Here is a 23,081-nt window from a genome sequence, read left to right as displayed (position 1 = left end):
GCATCACATTTAATACTCGTACTATACACATACGTATGTAATTTTCATGTTTAATACACTTGTTTTTTTTTTAAACAAAATTTTCAATTATACACACAAAATTCACGTATTATACACAAATTTTCCACATATTATTGAACAAAAATAATATATATTAGAATATTTAAATAAATCATATTAAAATATTATATAGGGGCCGAACATATTAGTTGTAATTTGCCAAAATATGGTCGAATAAAACACATACGTATTTTATTCATATTTTTCATGTTCCGTATTTTACTAACTATGAAAGAATCTGAGAGGCTAAGATTTGGGGTTTATTTCTTACTTCTTGTTACAGAAATGCAAGATGGTGATTTTGCAATCTCTTTGCCAACCAAAACAACAATTTCAAATAAAGATTTATGGGTATAGTAGTAAGTGATGTGGTAGTATTCTTCATGTAAAGTGTTATTTGAAATGTGAAATAATTACCAAGAACACTCCAACTCAGCATGCAATTCTCTATAACAAATAATGTGTGTAGTAATAGAATTTAGTAGCACTCGAGAGAACGAGGTAGACCAAAGACAAACATTCTTTTGGAGATGTCGAAACTAGAAAATTAATATCTATAAAAGGAACTAGAAAAGGAAGCACATATCTGTCACAGTTTACTTACACAAATCAGTTAAATAACTTCTTCCTAAATGATCGATATCACATACTCAAAAACTTCAAATTAAACCCAAAATAAAATTCAAGCTTCCTAACAAACTTCTCAATCATTCTTGGCCTTAACCTGTTATTTTCCCTTTTGTTTTTGTTTTTTGTTTTTTTTTCTGTTAAAAAATAAATAAATATATTTTTAAGGGAGATTCACTATTATACCAAATATTGGAGCTCAAATTATAAAAAAAAAAAACCTATATGAAATGGACTTTAGAAACACACCCAAAGTTCATTTACAATATAACAAAAAAGATTTTAACTTCTTTTAAATTACAAAATTATCATTGATTTCTTAAAATAAACTCAACCCCAAAACCTCATAAAAAAGCCCAAAACACTCAATAGGGCATCAAAGTAATTTAATAATCAAAATTAACTTCAATAGGGCTAGCTATTCATTTGTGGGTTTTTTTTGGATTTGTTTATAGACATTAAATGGTGTAGGGTTTATTTATAGTTTTAGTACTAAGAATGGGTATATGACTAAATATCTCTATTTTTAATCATGTTGGAGAATGTAAAAGAACTATTTCCTAATTCATTGGGAAAGCGATTTCAAACTTTGGACCTCTTTCAACGTTGAGAAGAAAATTAATTAATTGTGGAAACATTGGGATAAAATCGAATTGGGATGATGCTAATTGTGAATGTTCATATTGTATTGGACTACACTTCAATTAATTAATAGCTATTATATGTCGACTAATGAGTGAAATTGTGCATCAAAGAATAAAACTCAAGCAAATGCCTAATGGTTGGTGTGAGTGGTTCGGCACTCTCATTCCTTAAGAGAGGTCAGAAGTTCGATCCCTGCTCTCATATGAAATCACCATTTTGGCCAGCCCTTTACCCCTTACGGGCCGACCCGGTGTGAGCGGGAATTAGTCTAGGTTGTGGTTAAGGCTTAAAGGTACCACCCATAATTGGGGCCCATCCAGGACCACCTCGTGGTTCAGCTCAAAAATAATAATTTTCAAGTCAAATCTTTCCAATTAGGAAGGCTGCTTCTTTTTTAAGTCACAAAATCTCTCAATTATGAGACCTATACTCTTGGTATAACCGCTAAATACATTAAGTGTTTTTATGACATTTTCTATTGAGAAGTATGATACTATACTAAACTCATACAAACTGCACAGATGCTGGAACACATCAAACCAGATAAGTATCAGATTGTCCATTCGAAATACCAGGAGAAAAACAATGCCATGTTACTGAAGGTCGCACAAAAATGAGGGTCAAAAAACGCAGGAAAATAATGATTAAACATCATCTACGAAATTTCTCAACGACATAGATAACAGAAAAATAAATTTTGCAAAGTGCGATTCATAGACAACATAGAATAAAAACAAACATCTAATACAATCCCAAGACTGTTGCAAGTCAAACAAAACTGCTATTGTCTCCTAATACAGAATGTCATCCGTTCTTAAAAACTTGGGAAACCAAACGGTGTCTTAAGTAAACAATTTCCTCAGGAGAGATCAGAGCTTGCTGGGCCAGCACCAAAACCACCAGCTCCACCAGATCCACCGGCACCACGACCAAAGCCAGGCCTACTACCCTGATATTTCGGGAGAAAGATGCATAATGGGTTAACAAATGCATCATTTTTCCAAAGTGAGGAAATCTTCTAATAATAAAACACATTTAAGTGGGCAGCATATAAGTTTGTCAAGGCCTCAGTAACAAGGTACATTGGATCAGATAGAATACAATTCCAAAATGCAAAGAAGAATAGAATATCATCGAAAGGCAATTGATCTCCAACCCAATACATGGTAAGAAGAAATAGTACCTAAATGAGAACTATAATAAAAACTACTTGACAACAGAAATATTACCCCGAAAGAAGGTCTGTAGTCAGCAGGTGCTCCGCCCTTGTCACCAAAATCACCCCCTGGTGCACGAGGACCTGAACGGTACCCATCCCTGTCACCAAATCTGCGTTCTCCTCCATCAAAGCGAGGTGGGCCGCTGTTCACATCATCAAAACATCCACATTACATTCCAACCAATCAAGGGGTTTAACAAAAGAACTAGAAAAGGAAGCACATATCTGTCACAGTTTACTTACACAAATCAGTTAAATAACTTCTTCCTAAATGATCAATATACTCTAGAGCAAAGAACCACATACTCTACAAAAATCAATAGATCCAATAACCAATAAAGATGATGAAACAAATCAATTACCGTGGGCGGTCACCAGATGGGCCCAGGGGGCGACCAGGAGGCTTGGCCTGCTTCTTCAAAGTTGCAGGGACAATCTCAGAGGGAAGGTTGAGGTAGTTCCTCAAAAACTCAATACCATCATTGGTCAGGTACCAGTAGTAGTGCATCCAAGCAAAAGTTTCTCTCACATATTCCTTGGATTTGAAGCTCTGCATCAGCTTAATCACCTGCAGATTTGGCACATCGATTTCTGGGTGCTTTGCCAAGTTATAGTCCTTCTTTGCAAAGCACACTCCCTCTGTTCAAATTAAATTCAAAAAATTTTAACAAAAAAATGGAAACGAAGAACCAAATTTCATTGAGAATAAATAAAAATCTAAGCTTTTTGTGTGTACCTTGGAATAGGTATTTGGAGATTTCTCTCCTGTTCTTCTCTGGGATGATCTAGGATAGAAAAAACCAAATGTAACAGATCAGAACCATGAACAAACAAACTTTTCTTTTTCTTTTTCTTTTTCATTTCCATTTCAGTTTCACAGGAAACAAACAGAGAATTGGATAGAGAAATACCATTCTTGCGAAGTTGAGCTGACAACTAGGGGAAGAGACGGCGGCAAACGAAGGTCGAGGTCTCTCTCGCCCTAGAGGAAGAAAATAAATGAGATAAATTTCTTATCTTCCAATACAGAACATCCACATCCAATAGATGCAAGTTTTGAGCCGAAAAAAGCTTCGGAAAATCCATGAGAATATAAACAACAATGAAGGCAAATATTATACAAAAAAACAGTAAAGGCAATTCTTTTACCTGTGTTAGAGAGCCCTCAGAATTAAAAGAGAAAATTGTAAGTACCGAAAAAACAACAATGAATATAACATGTTGAACCACAGAGAACAAATACAAATAGGATTTAAATACTAAAAAAACTGAAAAACTAGAAAGAAGGAACATCAAATAGCAAATGGAGATGGCATCAATAATTATCAAAATGGAAATATTAAAAATTTGACCTTACTTTTACCCAGAAACCAAATAAACATATATAGGCAAAATCGGAGAAAAAATCATAACTCAGATACAGACGGAAGATGAGATATACCTGATATTGTGATGAGAGAGCAAAGCAAGCCGGAGAATCAAGCAATTTGACAACAGTGAATCATGAGCATAGAGAGGGGATCGATGAATGAGAGTCGAGATAAGAAGAGAAGACGAGAGAACAGTGAATAGGAGGCGGCTGTAAAGAATATGAGTTCAATTAGGTTTCACGAAGTTAGAAAAATAATTTTAAGAATCCCACTCTGATTTTTAACGACGGCGCACTCTGATTGTTCTATTGTTATTAGGCTTGTAAAACGGGCCGGCTTAGTAACGGGCCTTTTCAGCCTTAAGGAGTTATCGAGCCGGGCCGGGTCAGTCCTATGTCAAATAAACCAAGCTTGGCGCGGCTATAACGCAGCGTAATTAAATATAATAACAATACCTTGAAATTTTGAAATAATGTTGAAACAAAATTGAAGTAGACTACAAAACAATCGAAAAAGAAAATATTTATTCTGCATTTTAGACAAACCACTCTGGCAATTCTTGTTCATCTTGTACACTCATTTTCTTCTTGACTTTCATGATGTAGATCGCGTCGAGATGAGTCCATAGACACATAATGTTTTTAAAAATCAAATTTTTTCTTCTTCTTCCCCCCTTCCCTTCGTGCGACACACAGCCAACCAATTCTTTGGCCGGCAACCACCTCAAACGGCCACCAAATCCGGCGGGGCTAGTACTAAAACGCTCAACCACTTACCCTCTTCCCGACCCACCCTACCTCCGATGAAGGCCGCCGCTCCTGTCGCTGGAAATTGTGAAAAATGGGCCGGATTTGCGTAAAACTTTCGACGTTCGTTCCGACGATTTCAGCCACCAATTTCTTTAATTTAGGTATTTTTTTCATCATCTCAATGTGTTTTAGCTGATGGTTTGGTTGATTAGGATCGAGTTTTGCGTTTTGGAATTCGTTTTATTGCTTAAAGTTTCAGTCGATTTTCGGCTCATGTTTCTGGCAAGTTCCGGTCATTTTTTGGCCATGGTACAAGAATAAAAGTTGCTCCACTCATTGTCATGGTGACGTAGATATAGGTATTGTTGAGTGTTTTGGGAATTTTCCGAACGCCAAAATTTACTCTGGGCACCCACGCACTGCCCGCGCATGTCGTGGCACGTGGGCACTGTTTGGGTGACCCATTTGGTCATAAAATGATCCCCATGTCTTCCCGAGCACGACGGTATGCTCGGATTCGAATTTGGTTATTGTTTGGCGGTCAATCAGATTTAAGCATATTAGGCGCTATCCGGGTTCGATATGTTCGGACTGTTGGATTGACTTTATTTCCAAATATGTTGATATAGGCACCTCTAGGATCGTGTAGGAGTTCGCGGATCGTGAATCGGAATCCCGGATGCTCCGATTCAATAACTTATACTTTGGGTAAAACGATAACCGTCCGATCGTGCGATCGCGAGCGATTCGATCGTTCAATTAGGACCAAGCTTGCAGGACATGTTTAATAAACTTTGTTGAACCCGTAGGAACTTTCGGATCAAAAATCGGAGGTCGTGGGCTCCACGGGCCTGGTTGACCAAAAACAAGAAGTTTGACCAATTGTTGACCACGGGTCTTTTAGGACTGTCTCATCCTATGTGAAGGTACTAGAATGGCTATAGGACCTTTCCAAGGTTGTGTGTACACGTTAAGTTTCTAGGACTTATGGGTTTGGGTGTATGTTTTAATTGTGGCCTTACAGTATCGTATAGTATTACTGGAGTTGTTTGCCAATGATAAATACGTAAGACTTGAATAGTGATTATGGCTTATTGTTGAAAATTTGGATTTGTTTTGATGTTGTGATTTTGGGTGTACTAGTCATATTGGGGGGGAAATTGATTTGTTTGGTAACGGGTATATTGGTTAATGAGGTTATAAAAACGGGCTATCGGTTTGGTTTCGGCCTTTACCATGTGACGCGAGACTTTCTGTTTATATATTATTATTATTATTATTATTATTATTATTATTATTATTATTATTATTATTTTAAATGATTATTATTATAATTCACTTATGGCTTGATAGAAGGGTTTGGTGTCAGTACGGGAATGCTTATTATTATTTCTATTATTATTAATGCTAGTAATATTATTTATATAGGATTATGGTGATTTTGTGTATGATATGGTCTTTGGATTTATTTATCTTGTCTTATGGGATTTTTAGAGATTGTATATTTCCTAAGTGTATGAATAGTGTTTTGAATAGTAATGAAATTGAGTGGGCTTAAGGTTTTATTTTTGTTTTCAACAAGGAAGTATGGGTATTATTTTTATATATATATATATTTACGTTAGAAGGAAACAATTTGTTTGGAAATTGAAATTTTGCATCAGGATATGTACCTTCTCGGGTTACTGTACCTACACGTGGCATTGGATTATCCGTTGTGTGGGCACATTTGGTTATGTTAGTGCTTTATCACACGTGGCGTTGGATTATCCGGCGTGTGATAAAGCAGTCCACGTGCGTAGAACATGATTTGGTCTAACCATACGTGGCGTTGGATTTTTCTGCGTATGGGCTTACTTGGTTATGTTAGTACTTTATCACATGTGACGTTGAATTTTTCGGCATGTGATAAAATAGTCTGCGCACATAGGACATGGTTTGGTTGGGCCAGACGTAGCGTTGGATTTTCCGGTGTGTGTACTCACTTGGATATTGGTTACTTTACCACACGTGGCGTCAGATTATTCCGGCGTGTGGTAAAAGATCTGGACATTATGATTGATTACTGTTACTTTACTATGAGTGACGTTGAACTCTCCGGCTTGTAGTAAAGTAACGGGGAAAGGGATAATGATTATTATACTATATCGGGAAAGAGAGTTATGTTTAAAAGAATTGTGCTTAGTATATGTGCATTGTTAAGGGATAGGGTTGTTGAGTTATGAGTTTTAAGTACGGAGTGAGTAAAGAAAAATGGGTCAGTGGTTCATGGGCTGAGAGATTGCGATTTTATTTAAGGGAAAAAAGATTATTATAAAATTAACTTGTTGGTATTATTGAAAATAATTGTCTGTTATCTAGTTCGTGATTATTGATCGTAGAACTATGTGTGGCTTGATCCTTCAGTAAGGGTACGTAGGTAGCCTGGGGTCTTACTCAGGTGCAGCCGCTAGACTAATTATATTTATGGAGTTGGGTTTTGAGTTTGTTGGTGACCTGAAGCCCGGTTGAAACTTAAATGCTTGTTTATATTCCATTTTTTACTAAAAGGATGTGGTGGAAACGTGTTGTGGTTGTGACAGGGCTGAAACCCGTTCTAGATTGATGAAACAATGTGGATTGAATCTTTACAACTATTTATAATTGTGCATGCTGAAGTTTGGGAATTTTTAAACTATGATTTTATACTTACAAGTGAAAATCATTTGGCAAATGTCTGTTTTTCAGGGGAGACTCTGCCGAAATTTTGGCAGAAAATCTCGACCCTCTTTTCCTTTGTTTTTGGAGGAGAGGATAATGTTAGTAAGTGGGCTCGGCATTGTGTGGATGTCAGAAAAACCACAGGATTCGTCACGGATTCCGAGGAATTCGGGGCGGATCCTATCAACTTGGTATCAGAGCATTAGGTTCAAATTCCTGTGAACTCAGTACCTTGTGTGCATCCTTAAGTTTTGGCAGTGTGGTGTGTTCCGGTGTGGAATGGTGCCTCTTCGACGTGAAGGACGTCACCAATTGTATTATAGATGTTTCGTAAGTTCGTAAACCTAGAAAAAGTAGTGAACCTTATGTCCGTGGTTGCAAAAATCTGAGTCAACAATGAGTTGTGGCCAACCAAATTGGGAAGTAGCGGTGTTTTGGGTGAAGTGTTACTTTATTCTTGTGGGCTCTAATGCCGCAATTGACAAGAGTGGAGATAGTTAAAGTAAGCAAATCACATAGGTATACATATTTTTCGAGGCATTTAATTGTACTTCTATGTCATGGAGGGGTACCGAGAGTACTTCAGGGAGTTACTTATAAAAGATATGGAAGACACTCATGGTATTTTTTGCTGTAGGCGTGCAACATTCAAGGTTTCTTAAAACTGTGGTGAGATGGATGATGATTATAATTCAATAAAAACGATCCTTTCTGGTATTCCTCTCGATGAATCATATTTACAACATCGTTTGTCAATTCTAAAGAATGAGGAAAGTAACAGTCTTAGAAAAGGCAATAATTGTAGTCCCCCGAGTTATATGTTGATGGGGACAACTGAGCCAACATGGATTTTGGAAAGAGATGAAGTTTGCATTATCCTTGACAGTTGACAAATGTCGAGAGGGGTACTAGTGTACCGGCATCCAAGTTTGCATTTTGGTGATGCTCTTGTTTTAAAGGCTAGGTATGTGAAGGGTTTAGAATGTGTTGTCGGAAATGCCAAACTAGCCCTTAAAGGATTATTTTCATCATGATCATTTCTGTGTGTGAATCAAGATAGCATGATAATTCATTAGATGAAAAATTGTTTGTGTTTAACCTTTTAGAATCACAAAGGTCATCCACACGACTTCTTTTTCTACTAAATGTTGAAGTGCAAGATGTAGATGATGTAGGTACCGCTTGTTCATGTTGTGATCTATCATGCAAAGACAAATATAATTTATACTCTTCATACAACTCTTTTAATGTTGTGAGCACTTTTTGCACAATTGTATTTGAATTTCCTTCATAAAGAATTTCACAAAGCACTTCCAATTTTTTTTTGTTTTATTCCTTGGATCTAAAATTACACCCAAACCATAAATCAAGGGCAAATCCCCAAAGTACTTTGCAAATTTTGACTTCATATCACATACATTAAGCTGTTTGGAAAGATCATTGTTTTCAATTTCAAGACAAATGTCTTTTATTTTAGTTATTTCTTTTAGTACTAAAAGAAAAGTTGGATAGTCAGAGCCAGAAATTATTTCAGTGGATTCATAAAATTGAACTAAATGTTCTCTCCAAAGTGATGCAATATCCCAATCTTCATCTATTAAAAAGGGTTGATGTTTGATTTTTGTTTGAAATAATCCTAAAGTTGCTTTATATTTTGTAGCCACTTCCAACATCTTAAAAGTTGAATTTCATCTAGAGTGAAATCCTAAAACCCTAAACTCTCTCTGAAAGTGAAACTGTGAGCTCTGCAGCCGCCGCCCCCCCTCTGGGGGTCGGTGGCTTCCCCATCTTCCATCTTTCTCTCCTCATCTCCCTTTCTCCTTTCCTAGTTTTATTCCCCTCTCTTCTTCTCTCCCCAAATTCGTTTGAATTTTGGGTCCTCTTGCCCAAATCTATATGGATCTTGTCTTTTGTTTGTTTGTGTGTTTTCTGTTATAGGTCCTTGGTGACTTTTGTTGTTTTTGGATGTGTCTTGCTGTCGCTGGGATGGTTGCAGTGTGGTGTTGTTGACCCAACTTTTTTCTTTGGTTTTCGTTGCGTTTTTGAAGCAAGTACTGCAATCCATTGTAGACGCCATGATTTTGTTGCAGCTTTTGGTCCACTCACATGGATTTTGCTCAAGTTCAATGTCTAGAGTTGGAAAGTGATTGTTGCCGTTTTGTGTGGGATCGGGTTTTGCCTGTGCAAAATAAGAGGTTTAGTCATGTTGGTGCTACGAATCTCTTTGGTTTGCTGGAGGATGTGGTGCAGTGTCTTTGTTTATGTGTTTATTTTAGTCTAATAACTCTCAGAAACTCAATAGAAGTTTGCTGATGTTTGTATTTAGTATTTGACTTTTCAATGCGGATTTGCCGTTACTGCTGTTGTGCGGTGGATCTGTATTGTAGGTTTGAGTACAAGTGCTTTTGTCTGCCGAATTGGAGGTTTTAGGTTTTTCTGGTATGTGTAATTCTCTCCAGATCAAATCAATTTATTTTTGTGTTTGGTCACTGGAGATGTTGTACTCATTTTCGGCATTGCGGCTACTCTGTACTTTTTGTGTGTAGTATCAATAAAATTACTACGCTTTTAATCAAAAAAGTTGAATTCCATCTAGTTTTCACATTTAATGGAACATTTATGAGTTTTAACCCTATATTTTGGCAACATGTTAGAAAACCTTGGTACTTTGTCGGTGATGTATGAAGGGTGGTTACTAAACTTCTAATGTTGGCAATAGATTGATTTATTGTTTTCAAACCATCTTGCACAATTAAATTTAAAATATAAGCACAACAACGAACATACAATAATTTACCCTTGCAGATTTGGCACATCGATTTCTGGGTACTTTGCCAAGTTATAGTCCTTTGCGTAGCACACTCCCTCTGTTCAAATTAAATACAAGAAATTTTAACGAAAAAATGGAAACGATGAACCAAATTTCATTGAGAATAAATAAAAATCTAAGCTTTTTGTGTGTACATTGGAACAGGTATTTGGAGATTTCTCTCACGTTCTTCTCTGGGATGATCTAGGATAGAAAAAACCAAATGTAATAGATCAGAACCATGAACAACAAACTTTTCATTTTCATTTTCATTTTTATTTTTATTTTTATTTCAGTTTCACAGGAAACAAACTTTTCTTTTTCATTTTCATATTTTTAATCAGGTTGGAGAATGTAAAAGAACCATTTCCTAATTCATAGGGAAAGCGATTTCAAACTTTGGACCTCTTTCAACATTGAGAAGATAATTAATTAATTGTAGAAACATTGGGATAAAATCGAATTGCGATGATGCTAATTGTGAATGTTCATATTGTATTGGACGACAATTCAATTAATTAAAAGCTATTATATTTCCACTAATGCGTGAGATTGTGCATCAAATAATAAAACTCAAGCAAATGCCTAATGGAGGGTTTAGGCCCAAGAATTGTATTATTATTTTTCCCTAAACCCAAGAATTGTAGGCTGGGGTGAAAATGGGTTAAAACCTCAAGTTCGGGACGAGCCAAAAATAGTTTTCAAGTCCAATCTTTCCAATTACGAAGGCTGAGCTGGTCTAGTGTCTAGCCCACGAATAGACCATATAGAATAAAAACAAACATCTAATACAATCCCAAGACTGTTGCAAGTCAAACAAAACTGCTATTGTCTCCTAATACAGAATGTCATCCGTTCTTAAATGCAAACTTAGGAAACCAAACGGTGTCTAAGTAAACCATTTCCTCAGGAGAGATCAGAGCTTGCTGGGCCAGCACCAAAACCACCAGCTCCACCAGATCCACCGGCACCACGACCGAAGCCAGGCCTACTACCCTGATATTTCGGGAGAAAGAAGCATAATGAGTTAACAAATGCATCATTTTTCCAAAGTGAGGAAATCTTCTAATCATAAAACACATTTAAGTGGGCAGTATATAAGTTTGTCAAGTCCTCAGTAACAAGGTACATAGGATCAAGATAGAATACAATTCCAAAATGCAAAGAAGAATAGAATATCATCGAAAGGCAATTGATCTCCAACCCAATACATGGTGAGAAGAAATAGTACCTAAATGAGAACTATAAAAAAAAAACTACTTGACAACGGAAATATTACCCCGAAAGAAGGTCTGTAGTCAGCAGGTGCTCCACCCTTGTCACCAAAATCACCCCCTGGTGCACGAGGACCTGAACGGTACCCATCCCTGTCACCAAATCTGCGTTCTCCTCCATCAAAGCGAGGTGGGCCGCTGTTCACATCATCAAAACATCCACATTACATTCCAACCAATCAAGGGGTTCAACAAACGAACTAGAAAAGGAAGCACATATCTGTCACAGTTTACTTACACAAATCAGTTAAATAACTTCTTCCTAAATGATCCATATCACATACTCTAGAACAAAGAACCACATACTCTACAAAAATCAATAGATCCAATAACCAATAAAGACAATGAAACAAATCAATTACCGTGGGCGGTCACCAGATGGGCCCAAGGGGCGGCCAGGAGGCTTGGCCTGCTTCTTCAAAGTTGCAGGGACAATCTCAGATGGAAGGTTGAGGTAGTTCCTCAAAAACTCAATACCATCATTGGTCAGGTACCAGTAGTAGTGCATCCAAGCAAAAGTTTCTCTCACATATTCCTTGGATTTGAAGCTCTGCATCAGCTTAATCACCTGCAGATTTGGCACATCGATTTCTGGGTGCTTTGCCAAGTTATAGTCCTTCTTTGCATAGCACACTCCCTCTGTTCAAATTAAATTCAAAAAATTTTAACAAAAAAATGGAAACGAAGAACCAAATTTCATTGAGAATAAATAAAAATCTAAGCTTTTTGTGTGTACCTTGGAATAGGTATTTGGAGATTTCTCTCCTGTTCTTCTCTGGGATGATCTAGGATAGAAAAAACCAAATGTAACAGATCAGAACCATGAACAAACAAACTTTTCTTTTTCTTTTTCTTTTTCATTTTCATTTTCATTTCAGTTTCACAGGAAACAAACAGAGAATTGGATAGAGAAATACCATGCTTGCGAAGTTGAGCTGACAACTAGAGGAAGAGACGGCGGCAAACGAAGAAGGTCGAGGCCTGTCTCGCACTAGAGGAAGAAAATAAAAGAGAGAAATTCCTTATCTTCCAATACAAAACATCCACATCCAATAGATGCAAGTTTTGAGCCAAAAAAAGCTTCGGAAAATCCATGAGAATATAAACAACAATGAAGGCAAATATTATACAAAAAACAGTAAAGGCAATTCTTTTACCTGTGTTAGAGAGCCCTCAGAATATAAAAGAGAAAATTGTAAGTACCGAAAAAACAACAGTGAATATAACATGTTGAACCACAGAGAACAAATGCAAATAGGATTTAAATACTAAAAAAACTGAAAAACTAGCAAGAGGGAACATCAAATAGCAAATGGAGATGGCATCAATAATTATCAAAATGGAAATATTAAAAATTTGACCTTACTTTTACCCAGAAACCAAAGAAACATATATAGGCAAAATCAGAGAAAAAAATCATAACTCAGATACAGACGGAAGACGAGATATACCTGATATTGTGATGAGAGAGCAAAGCAAGCCGGATAATCAAGCGTTTTGACAACAGTGAATAATGAGCATAGAGAGGGGATCGATGAGAGAGAGTCGAGATAAGAAGAGAAGACGAGAGAACAGTGAAGAGGAGGCGGCTGGAAAGAAGATGAGTTCAATTAGGTTTCACGAAATTAAAAAATAATTTTAAGAAGGCTTATTTACAGTAGTGCCGCTGAAACTTCGGTCAAATCTTATTTTACCCCATTAAGTTAAAGTGACCCACTTAGTGGCCATTTTAACTTTTTTTTTTAGGGGGGTAGGGGAGTAAAGTCAGATTTGACCGAAGTTTCAGGAGGCACTACAGTAAATAAGTCTTTTAAGAATCTCGCTCTGATTTTAAACGACGGCTCACTCTGATTGTTCTATTGTTATTAGGCTTGTAAAACGGGCCAGGCTTAGTAACGAGCCTTTTCAGCCTTAAAGAGTTATCAAGCCGGGCCGGGTAAGGTTTATGTCAAATATACCAAGCTTGGCGCGGCTATAATGCGGGGTTACTTTTATAGCCATCAGATCGATCCCATGAGGGTTACTGCTTAATAACACCACCACAAAGGAGGAACCTTACCAACATCTTAGATCAACTTCTCCTGCTACCTGCTCTTACTCATCAATGAGTAAGCAAAACTAGAGTATCAACTTATTGTCTCAGTGAGTAACTATTAGTACATAATACATATAGATATAGTTTGTAGAGATTCTTTTGATTTCTTGTTTCGGAAACCAACTTCATAGAAATTCCAGTTTAGATCAATATTTTTTTAGGATTAACTGGTGATTTGCCCCCTGAATTTGTACCTAGCTTTCGATTCACCCCTATCCTTTTTTTAAGAAAAGTAAGAATATGAACATTTTTTTTCCTCCAATTTCCCCTCTACAGTCTAAATTCTCAACATTTCATCCAATTTTCAATTAAATCATTTTAAAAAATTATTTTTTGGAAAAAATTGAAGAAAAAGAGTAAACCTAATGCCAACCCTTCCATCTCCTCCCTTCCTCCTCTCATTCCCCCATGACCACTATCCTCCACTCCCAGACCAACCCCCCAAAAAGACCCTTCCCCCAACCTCCCCCTTTTGTATTTTCATCCCCTGAACCCAACCCACTCCCCTCTCCTCTAGGTTTTTATTCTCCTCCCATTCCCCCATGACCACCACCCTCCACTCCCAGACCAATCCCCCACCCCTTAGACCCCTGCCCTTACCTCATTCCTTTTGTTTTTTTTACCCCCGAGCCCAGCCCCCACCTCTGGGTTTTCTTCTGCTCTCATTTCCCATGTGACCATCACCATCCACCCTCAAAACAATCCTCCATCCCCAAATCAATCCCCCACCCACAAATCCCTCATTTCCTCCCCATTCTTTTTGTTATCTCTCCCCAGCAGAGACCCATCCCCCAACCCTTGCCCCTCAAGACCTAGACACATTCCATCCCCCAACCCTTGCCTTCATACCCAGACCCATCTCTCCCCTCCTCTCTAAGCGGCGGCAACAGATCCCAGCTCTTGCCCCTCACCCACGGAACCCAGCCTGCACCTTGGATGAAATGATCATTTTGCCCTTATATTTAATGGCAAATTAGATAAAATGTTGCAGATTTAGATGGCAGGAGGGAAATTGGCGAAAAAAGAAGTTCATATCCTTAATTTTAAAAAAAAGGATATGGGGTAAATCGAAAGTTAAGTAAAAGTTTAGGGGGCCAATCACCATTTAACCCTATTCTTTTATGATGATGTGAAGGGTTGAACTATATTTTTTAAATCTCAACAGAATCAAATGAATTTTTCTTGTGCTCTTCTCTCTTTATTAGCCCCTCATTGGTGTGTGGTATGTAATGTGGCAGAGGAATCAACTAAGCATATCTTTCTATAAATTGATATTTTTCATATTTTAAGAGTTTTTAGTCAGTACCCCCTTACACTCAAATTCGAGTCCCCCTCGTCTTAGATGAGATTAATTTAAAGTTATTTAGATTATCACTTGTATTTTTTTTTTAAACTAAAGAATGGTTAAACAAAAAACTTAATATTCCATTGCTTCAACTTAGCCAATATGTACACATGCTTTAATATTTTGATCATAATGACATTCCTGCCCTAACCCCTATCTCTGACTCAGATTTAGAACAAAATATTCGACACCTACCCTCTTATTCTCGAGATTTCCATTTAAGGACCCAATTGGAATTTTTGTCATCCCCACGGGCTTTGGGGGTGCTCAATGTGTGTCCTTTCACAAGGCTCCAATTTTAGGAGGGCCCCCATTTTATGACCTTGTGTAAAAACTCCACCAAAAAGTCGTATTTTCATTGAAAACCATTAAATGCTCCAGAAATTTGAAAATTTGAAAATAAGGTATTTTTAAATCAAATTTTCCTAAAAAACCTAAGTATAAAGAGTACATAAATGAGTACATTTATGGACTTACAAATCACAAAAGCGTGTGAGATGAAAATGTCTCTTGCATACACATGAATACTCACGGAGACATGCTAGTCAGAATAATAAGGCACGACAAAATCACAAATCTTCCTCTCTTTCATTGGGTCAATAAGGAAAAAGCCTATTAAGAATAGTCGTGCTTTATTCATGTTGTTTTACTCATCTCATCATTCCTATTTTAAAATGAAAATATACTTAATATCCTAACTCTTTACCTCAACTTTTATTTTTCCCACTTTGTGTGTGAGAACACACCTTAACATGTACAATTTATCGCAGCATTAGGAAGTCAACTATGTTGGAGAACCAGTTGACCATGCCCACATAAGTGATTTCCTATCGTAAATACATATTAGGGTTTAGGGTTAGACAACAAATCTCTTGCCAGATGCATAGGGGCTTTCCAATGCAGCAACACAAATCTGAGCAACCTCCTCTCTTGATATCTTACCCTGCATATATATATATATATATATATATATATATATATAAATACTATAAATCATAACATTCAGATATTATTACTATTATAAGGGAAAGAAAGAGCAATACATGTCATCACATGCATACAAGAGAGAATAGCGATCTTCTATTTGATTATTTATTGTTATATTGTCTCCTTGGTCAAAAATGAGATCTGCTCCGGCAGGCTCCTCAGTTAATGCACAAGGCCTCACAATTGTATATGGTATTCCACTTTCCCGTATTAAATCCTCCCCCTGCTCCAAAACTTATCAATGTAGAAAATCAAAAGAGCTAAATCTGACCCAGAAAAAGAAAAAGAACAGAAAAGAACTAAGAAGTGGTATTTTGATACATTGATTATATATAAAAATATCAAACAGCTTGCACTGAGTTAGTATGAAACCTTCAACTTGAATGTCAGGATAAAATCCAATTCCTTGTTTAAGCGAACAGCAGGAGGTTATTTACTTAGATCAAGTCCAGGCCTGTCAGGTCGGGTAATTCCTGCAGAACCTACGTGTACGAACCTACACGGAACACAAGCAAAGAGATTCTTTAAAGACTAAAACAGAAAGTGCACCTAGCAGATCAATTATGTTTAGTCATAAGAAGATAATCCAACAAAATGAAAAGAATGTGAAACCTAGGAGTAATAGGCTCTTTTAGATATGCTCGTATGCTTGATAATGGGAGCTTAAATGCCCCTTCCACAAAAGTAGGATTCAGTTTCCCATCAAATTCAATAAACATAGAAGAAAATGAAGTGAAAGAATAGACTAAAAGAAAGTGGCTGCAGAAATGTGCCTGCAATGACACAATATGCTCGTATGCTAGACATGAGCTGCCATAATTTTGAATCCCATCAATAAACATAGAAGAAAATGAAGTGAAAGAATAGACTAAAAGAAAGTAGCTGCAGAAATGTGCCTGCAATGACACAATATTGTTGGGGTCAAAAGGTGGTGCATCTAATACAGTTCTTGCTCGAAATATCGGCTTCAACGAAGAAAATGGCACACGTACCTGGAAAAAATGCGACAAACCCACCCTGGCACCCAGAGTCTAAACCCTAAAGAACCAGACCCACCCTGGCACCCAGACCCGCCTAACGCCGCCTAGACCCGCCTAACGCCGCCTAGCACCGCCTAGACCCACCTAGCGCCGCCTAGACCCGCCTTGCGCCGCCCAGATCCTCCTAGCGCCGCCCTGACCCGCCCAGGCCTGCAATAATATATAGATGGAAATTCAATGCTTCTTACTTGGTGTGGTTGCTGCAAGCCTGCAACTACGGCCTCTTGGGTGCTTTGCTGCTGCTTTCCCCATGTCAGGACTCTTTGACTTGGTATGGTATCAGAGGAGGCAAGAAACGACTGATTACGACACCCAGGTCTTGATCGTTGCTTTAGTTATGGATACAATATTTGCTTCTCTTCAAATGCTGGATGTAGTTCATTTTGATTGCAACACCAGGAGGCGTTGGACCAAAGATCTTCATATCAGGGTCGTTGTCCTTCCAATGCTCTAGCAGAATTGGACTTAAATAGCCATGCACATTTCCACCACAAAAGGCAAGAATCTACCTACCTCTGAGAAGGGGGTTTGCCTCCAAGATCTCTAAGAGGATTTCTCACAGAATGAAATGTGTTTCAGGAAGGTATCGCCGCGCGGCTATACTCGGGTATTTTTTTATTTATAAAAAATGGTATAACCGCTCGGCTTTACTACGGTAATTGTTTTTTTTATAAATATAAATAGTATAGCCGTCGGGCTATGCGTGTTTTGACAGGTGGACACCTAATGCTAGGCGGGTCCCCTTTTTTCCCTTATAAATAATCGGCTACACCAGGGCATATTTTTCAAAATAGTATAGCCGGACGGCTATAATTGGGTTTTTTTAAATTAGTATAGCCGCACGGCTATACGTGTTTTCACACATGGGCAACTAGATGCTAGGCGGGTCCTTTTTCTATTTATAAATAGTATAGCCGCGCGGCTATACTCGGGTAAATTTTGTTTCCTAAATAGTATAGCTGCGCGGCTAAAAGTTTTCTAAAATTTTGAAGGCATTAAAAGTAAAGTAAATAAATAAAACGTGGAATACATGTGAGAGAAGAAGCGTTCTCGAAACAGAGCAAGAGCAGAAAAGCAACTTATAGTTAGGATCCTAATAAGATTTGAATCGCTTTGCCAGTTGGTTTAATTGCTTGGGCTTCAAGGGTAATAGCACCACCAACACGAACGATTTGGAAACACACTCTCTCTCTCTCCAAAGTGAATCCAATCCATATAAGGAAACCCCCACTTGTTTCTCTTATTATAATTTGGAAACCCAGTGCAATTCAAAGCAAACTCTCTCTCTCTCTCTCTCTCACTTGTTCTCTTCAATTCGGAAGTTGAGTGATCTCTCTGTCACTCAACATTTGGAAACCCACTTGTTTTTCTGATCATTCTGTTCAGTCTAAGCAGTAAAGTTCGTCTCTTTTCTGAGTTTAATTTGTTTGTGTGTGGGTTTGTTTCAATGGAAGTGATGGACAAAATGAAGGTTATTGATTTTGGGGTTGACGGGTTTCCTTCAAATTCTCTGAATCTTGAGTCTTATGAAGTTGTTGGGAAACGTTGGGAGGAAGATGTTGAGAAAAAGGCCATGGCCATCAAGACAGAGAAAAGGCAATCAGCATCTTCATCTTCATCTTCAACTCTGTCTTCCTTGGAGCTATTGGCTGATGTAGCAACCCAACAATCAAAGGAGTTGCTTTTGGACGAAAAGACCATTGTTGAAGAGTTGATCAACTTCTTTGCTCGGAAGGGAAGGGAACAAAGGGTTTTGGCCGACAAGCAAGGGTTTGAGTTGAATGACATTTTCATTCCAAAGAAGAAAAGGAGCAGACTTGGTCCTGTTTCTCTTAACATGAAAACACTGAAAAGGAAGAGAGAATGTACTGCTGATCCTAATAGTTCTGAGAGTGGGAGCCAGAAAAAGAAGAAAGAGGAAGGGGTTCATGTTCAGAATTGGACAAAGAAAACAGAGTGCTCGACCGGAGCAACGGCCAACAAAGACCGTAATTACATACATAACCGCTCCTCCCCTTCTCCGTCTTTTAGGGGATGCAGCAAGATTGCCAAGGCAAATAACTGGTCATTCCACGTCAGTGATGTTTCCAAGCTTCGCTTTGTGATTGTCAAGCTTAATAGCACCACCACAAATGAGGAACCTCACCAACATCTTGGATCAACTTCTTCTGGGACCTCTGCTCTTACTCATCAATGAGTAACTCTTTGTATCAACTTATTGTCTCAATGAGTAACTCTTAGTACGTAATACATATAGATATAGTTTTTAGAGATTCTTTTGGATTCGTGTTTCAGAAACCAACTTCATAGAAATTAATTACACTTTAGATCAATATTCATTTATGATGATGAAGGGTTGAACTGTATTTTTTTAAATCTCTTCAATGGAATCAAATGAATTTTTCATGTGCTCTTCTCTCTTCCCACACTATTTTGTCTATGTGTCCATTTATATATTAGATTACTGATTCGTTGGAATCTTTCTTTTGAGAGAGTGATAGCTAGAGAAATTCTTAGAGTTACTGATTTGAGATTTTCCCTGTAGTGTGATTCATCATGACTGGGAGTTTGTACTGTGTGTGGCTTTCATGGTTCTTTTGCTTTGTGTTTTCTATTTGGTATCCCTAAATGGACTACTTTTCCATTCCTTTCTGTACTCATTTCCTTTCTTCCATAAAATTCATTTTCTTATAGGCTATAACAAAGGAACTGATAGCCACTTTATCTTACATTTTACTAGACTGTGTATTAAACTTCTGGTCCCTATGGGCTATTTCCGCAGCTGCCTTCTCTGTTCGAATTCATAAACCTTTCGAAGATTTAGGATCTACCGGAAGAATTACTATGTCACTTACATTTTTCCTGTTCAACTCCAGTTTTCAATTCTCTCTGTCCATTTTTATAAGGTAAGAAGTTCAAAGACAAGGGCTAATAGTCAGAGGGAACCCATTGGATCTGGTGTTCCCGATAGCGACCTTAATTTTAGTGATAAATAAAGGTCAGCCAGGACAACCTGACCAGCATCCAATAACCTTTCTCAAGCGTCCTGGTGATGGAGCTGGTGATGGATTTGTCACTTCCATTGGAGGCCTTTTCAATACTCAGTGTCGCAAGGCCAAGGCATTCTTGCTGCGGACCATGAGGGGTGAAGCAGAGAATGAGTTCGAAGGAGGCGATGTAGAGTTCTCTCCATTTGCTAGGCAGCTTACTATAACAAAAGCTAAGAGACTTATCAGGCAGCACACAAAAAAATTCCTTTCAAGGTTTGTGGACTCCTTCCCTGCGTACATAAATACAGAGCTATGAAAGGGATTTGTAGTTGAAGTGATTAAGAGCGTCGAGCGATCCAAAATCCTATTTTCGAATCTCCTTCCTTTAATATCGTTTGTATAAAAATGAAAAAAATACGAAACTATTATTGGAGCCATTATTGTCAATTTCTCTCAAATACTTCATTGAAGTACCAATAACAGTACTCTACGTACATAAATAAAACTCACAAACCCAATACCATTATTTGACTGAAACTCAAAGCCAGGGTTTCCCCGCATTCAACCTCATATCCACGTGGTCTACACAGTTCAGAGCGGGTGTAGCGTTACTCGAACACCATGCTGTGGCCTAAGTGTAAGCAATTGAAACGGGGAGTGGACGTAGGCCGGAGAGAGGGTGAATGAGTAGTTTTGTAGAATCATTGACAGAGCAATCTTTGCTTCAATAGTTGCAAAATGGAAGCCCACACAATTTCGAGGTCCCATTCCAAAGGGAAAGAATGCGACTATGTTATCCTCGGTAGCTTTAGCAACCCCTTCTGAGAATCTCTCTGGTTTGAAAAGGTGCACGTCTTCTCCCCAAAATTTAGGATCATGGTGAAATGCTAGGTTTGGGACTAGCAGTTCAACATTAGCGGGGACTACGAGATTTCCCAGTCTAACTTCCCTCTCAGTTTTCCTTTCCAAGGAAACAATAGGAGAGTATAATCTCAGGGACTCATTGATAATCATACTCATCTGCATTGCATGCATCAAAGTTAAAATTAGACAATAAATAATCAGCATGCATTTCGAACTTACAATAAGCAAATAATTGATTTGATTTTTCTTACTTACTGTTTTGAGTTTGGCAATGCCATCAGGGTTTGGAGTTTGTTTGCCAAATAGTTGTAGGACCTCCTTTCTTGCTTCCTCTTGCCAATCTCTATGGAGGGCCAGAAGAAAGACAGTCCAAGCAAGCAAACTGGTAGTGGTTTCTTGTCCAGCCAAGTAGAGAGTCTTGCACTCGTCGACCAAATTGTCCATTGAAATCCTCTGCTTCTCATTGGTATCATGGTGAGCCTTTAAAAGCAATCCAAGAAAATCACTCCCAAAGCCGTCTTCTTCTCCAGCCATTGCCTTCTTTTCTCTTTTCTTAATAACCTCCATTATGCTGTTGCGTATTGCTTTCTCAAGCTCCGCTGATTCAATCTCATCTCTGGTTTTAAAGATCATACTGCAACATTGAAAATGAAAGAACATTTGTGTGATCAATAGTTGTTTGCTGCAAAGCTTAGAAGGAAACGTAGTTTTATGCATAACAAGGCTGAGTTACGTACCTGATACCTGGAAACCTAATTTTGTGAGCATTTTTGAATGTCAAGAAGGCTAACTTCATCACCATCTCAAAAATGTTCTCGCCTTCCAAGTAGCTGCTGCCAAAGGCTGTTCTGGAAATCACTTCTGAAGTGAAAAACCTTAACTCGTCGGAAACTTCAATCTCTCTGCCTTGATGGTTTTTCAACCTCTCAAGCATTGTCTCGCCACTTGCTATCATTGCTGGGATCATGCTCTGATGAACAAAATCGGAAAATTCTACTTTAAATTTGTTATGCTCGAAGAAAGAATCACCAATAATATATAACGTTAGGGTCTCGCCACTGGCTATCATTGCTGGGATCATGCTCTGATGAACAAAATGGGAAAATTCTACTCTAAATTTTTTATGCTCGAAGAAAGAATCACCAATAATATGTAACGTTAGGAACTCACTTTTAACCTCTCTCCATGGAAGGCATGGTTGGCCAGCTTTTTCATCTTGGACCATTTTTCACCTGAGGATCTTGTGAGGCCATCTCCTAATAGCTTCTTCAAATATCCTATTGTCTCTGCTTTTTGAACAGCCCCATCATTGTTGTTCAGTATGTCTTTGCATATTGCAGCTTCTGTAATGACAAGCTGAGGTTTGGAGCCATGCCATTGAAGATAATTCTTCCCTGTTTCCAAAGTGTAACAAGTTTGTTGATACAGAAGCAATTTCAAAATACAAAAATAGTTAGCAATATCAGATACAAATATTGACCATATAGTTGAAGATGCATGAAGGGAAGGGTTTCTTTACCATATAACTTGGTCCACAAGTGAATGTGAGGTTGAACTTGAGGAAAGCTGTCATGTAATAAGCTCATGGGCCTGCTCATTGCTTCCCTTTTCATGTTGGAGATTTCTATGGTGTTTCCATGGATAAGTCTGTAAGAAGGGCCCTTGATCCCCTGCAGAGCCATCAGCTTCCGTATGCGAGTCGGTTTCCACCATAGCTTTTCAAACATCTTGATCATAGCCAACAACAACAGCAACGTTACACAAACAATGCTTGAGACAAGGATCATTTTTCCTAATTCTTCTCCTCTCAACCTACCTAGTCTGTTTCTCAGTTTTCTTCCTCTTTAAAGAGTTTCTCTTTAACAAGCTTCTTGCTCGTCTTTGTTGATGATAAATATTTACTTGGTTTGGGAGAACAAATGAAAATGATTACTTCCAATTTAGGCAAGATTCGTCTATTTAGAGTTAAAATTACAAGTTGTAGGGTAATCTATGGGAGAATAAAACGTTTAAAACAGCTGTAAGTCTGTCCCTGCCCGGCCCTGCCCTGCCCTGCCCTGTATGGTTATAGTATATAGTCTTTGGGTCACTGAAATCAACGGCTCCTAATCAACCGTCATCGGATGACTTCAACGTCTTCTACGTAGGATGGGCCCACCTCCACGGTGTGAGAATCTCTGTTGAATTGAATCCCTTTGACTCGTCTTCGTGTAGAGCATCACAGAAGCTCAACATGCATATCGGTTAACGGTTAACGGTTAACGGTTAACGGTTAGGAGAATTTGATTTAAAAGATGACTTATTACT

General features: G+C 38.0%; 3 protein-coding genes and 1 pseudogene across 4 annotated transcripts; all 4 read right to left on the bottom strand.

Annotated features, from left to right (window-relative positions):
* Positions 1 to 1,988: 1,988 nt before the first annotated feature.
* LOC110774173 (small ribosomal subunit protein eS10z-like) lies at positions 1,989 to 4,197 on the bottom strand. The gene is made up of 6 exons (XM_021978716.2): positions 3,993 to 4,197; positions 3,463 to 3,533; positions 3,288 to 3,336; positions 2,914 to 3,190; positions 2,562 to 2,694; positions 1,989 to 2,281 (listed from the first exon to the last, which is right to left on the bottom strand). The coding sequence occupies exons 2-6, from the start codon at positions 3,463 to 3,465 to the stop codon at positions 2,192 to 2,194; spliced, it is 552 nt and encodes a 183-aa protein (XP_021834408.2). The 5' UTR covers positions 3,466 to 3,533; positions 3,993 to 4,197; the 3' UTR covers positions 1,989 to 2,191.
* A 6,677-nt stretch (positions 4,198 to 10,874) lies between these two features.
* On the bottom strand, positions 10,875 to 13,078 carry LOC148298077 (small ribosomal subunit protein eS10z-like). Its single transcript, XM_088247388.1, has 6 exons — positions 12,905 to 13,078; positions 12,371 to 12,444; positions 12,190 to 12,238; positions 11,816 to 12,092; positions 11,459 to 11,591; positions 10,875 to 11,175 (listed from the first exon to the last, which is right to left on the bottom strand). The coding sequence occupies exons 2-6, from the start codon at positions 12,371 to 12,373 to the stop codon at positions 11,086 to 11,088; spliced, it is 552 nt and encodes a 183-aa protein (XP_088103514.1). The 5' UTR covers positions 12,374 to 12,444; positions 12,905 to 13,078; the 3' UTR covers positions 10,875 to 11,085.
* Positions 13,079 to 15,749: 2,671 nt separating this feature from the next.
* On the bottom strand, positions 15,750 to 17,172 carry LOC110774172 (protein HIGH CHLOROPHYLL FLUORESCENCE PHENOTYPE 173, chloroplastic-like; annotated as a pseudogene).
* A 3,144-nt stretch (positions 17,173 to 20,316) lies between these two features.
* LOC110774171 (cytochrome P450 CYP749A22) lies at positions 20,317 to 22,608 on the bottom strand. 2 transcript variants are annotated; one of them, XM_088251307.1, is made up of 5 exons: positions 22,294 to 22,608; positions 21,945 to 22,168; positions 21,512 to 21,858; positions 21,030 to 21,408; positions 20,317 to 20,930 (listed from the first exon to the last, which is right to left on the bottom strand). In XM_088251307.1, exons 1-5 carry the CDS (start codon positions 22,559 to 22,561, stop codon positions 20,502 to 20,504), a joined length of 1,647 nt encoding a protein of 548 aa, XP_088107433.1. In that variant the 5' UTR covers positions 22,562 to 22,608; the 3' UTR covers positions 20,317 to 20,501. The 2 variants fall into 2 exon arrangements, with proteins under 2 accessions (XP_088107433.1, XP_021834407.2); XM_021978715.2 differs by having other exon boundaries at positions 21,512 to 21,744; positions 22,294 to 22,604.
* Positions 22,609 to 23,081: the final 473 nt, after the last annotated feature.

This window comes from Prunus avium, chromosome 1, assembly GCF_965620075.1.
Source record: "Prunus avium chromosome 1, drPruAviu1.hap1.1, whole genome shotgun sequence".
Lineage (NCBI taxonomy): Eukaryota > Viridiplantae > Streptophyta > Magnoliopsida > Rosales > Rosaceae > Prunus > Prunus avium.
The sequence above is the reverse complement of the archived record's forward strand: the minus strand, read 5'-3'. Positions and strand labels throughout refer to the sequence as shown.

What these genes read in the sequence shown, in the direction of transcription:
- LOC110774173 (XM_021978716.2), bottom strand. An exon ending in CTCCAAATACCTATTCCAAG is followed by an intron (nt 3,191 to 3,287) that starts GTACACACAAAA and finishes TAATTTGAACAG; the next exon opens with AGGGAGTGTGCTTTGCAAAG. An exon ending in CCATCTGGTGACCGCCCACG is followed by an intron (nt 2,695 to 2,913) that starts GTAATTGATTTG and finishes TGATGTGAACAG; the next exon opens with CGGCCCACCTCGCTTTGATG.
- LOC148298077 (XM_088247388.1), bottom strand. An exon ending in CCATCTGGTGACCGCCCACG is followed by an intron (nt 11,592 to 11,815) that starts GTAATTGATTTG and finishes TGATGTGAACAG; the next exon opens with CGGCCCACCTCGCTTTGATG. An exon ending in ACTACAGACCTTCTTTCGGG is followed by an intron (nt 11,176 to 11,458) that starts GTAATATTTCCG and finishes CCGAAATATCAG; the next exon opens with GGTAGTAGGCCTGGCTTCGG.
- LOC110774171 (XM_088251307.1), bottom strand. Translation starts at nt 22,561, where the DNA reads ATGATCCTTGTCTCAAGCATTGTTTGTGTAACGTTGCTGTTGTTGTTG. An exon ending in TCCATGGAGAGAGGTTAAAA is followed by an intron (nt 21,859 to 21,944) that starts GTGAGTTCCTAA and finishes TTTGTTCATCAG; the next exon opens with AGCATGATCCCAGCAATGAT. An exon ending in ATTAGGTTTCCAGGTATCAG is followed by an intron (nt 21,409 to 21,511) that starts GTACGTAACTCA and finishes TCAATGTTGCAG; the next exon opens with TATGATCTTTAAAACCAGAG.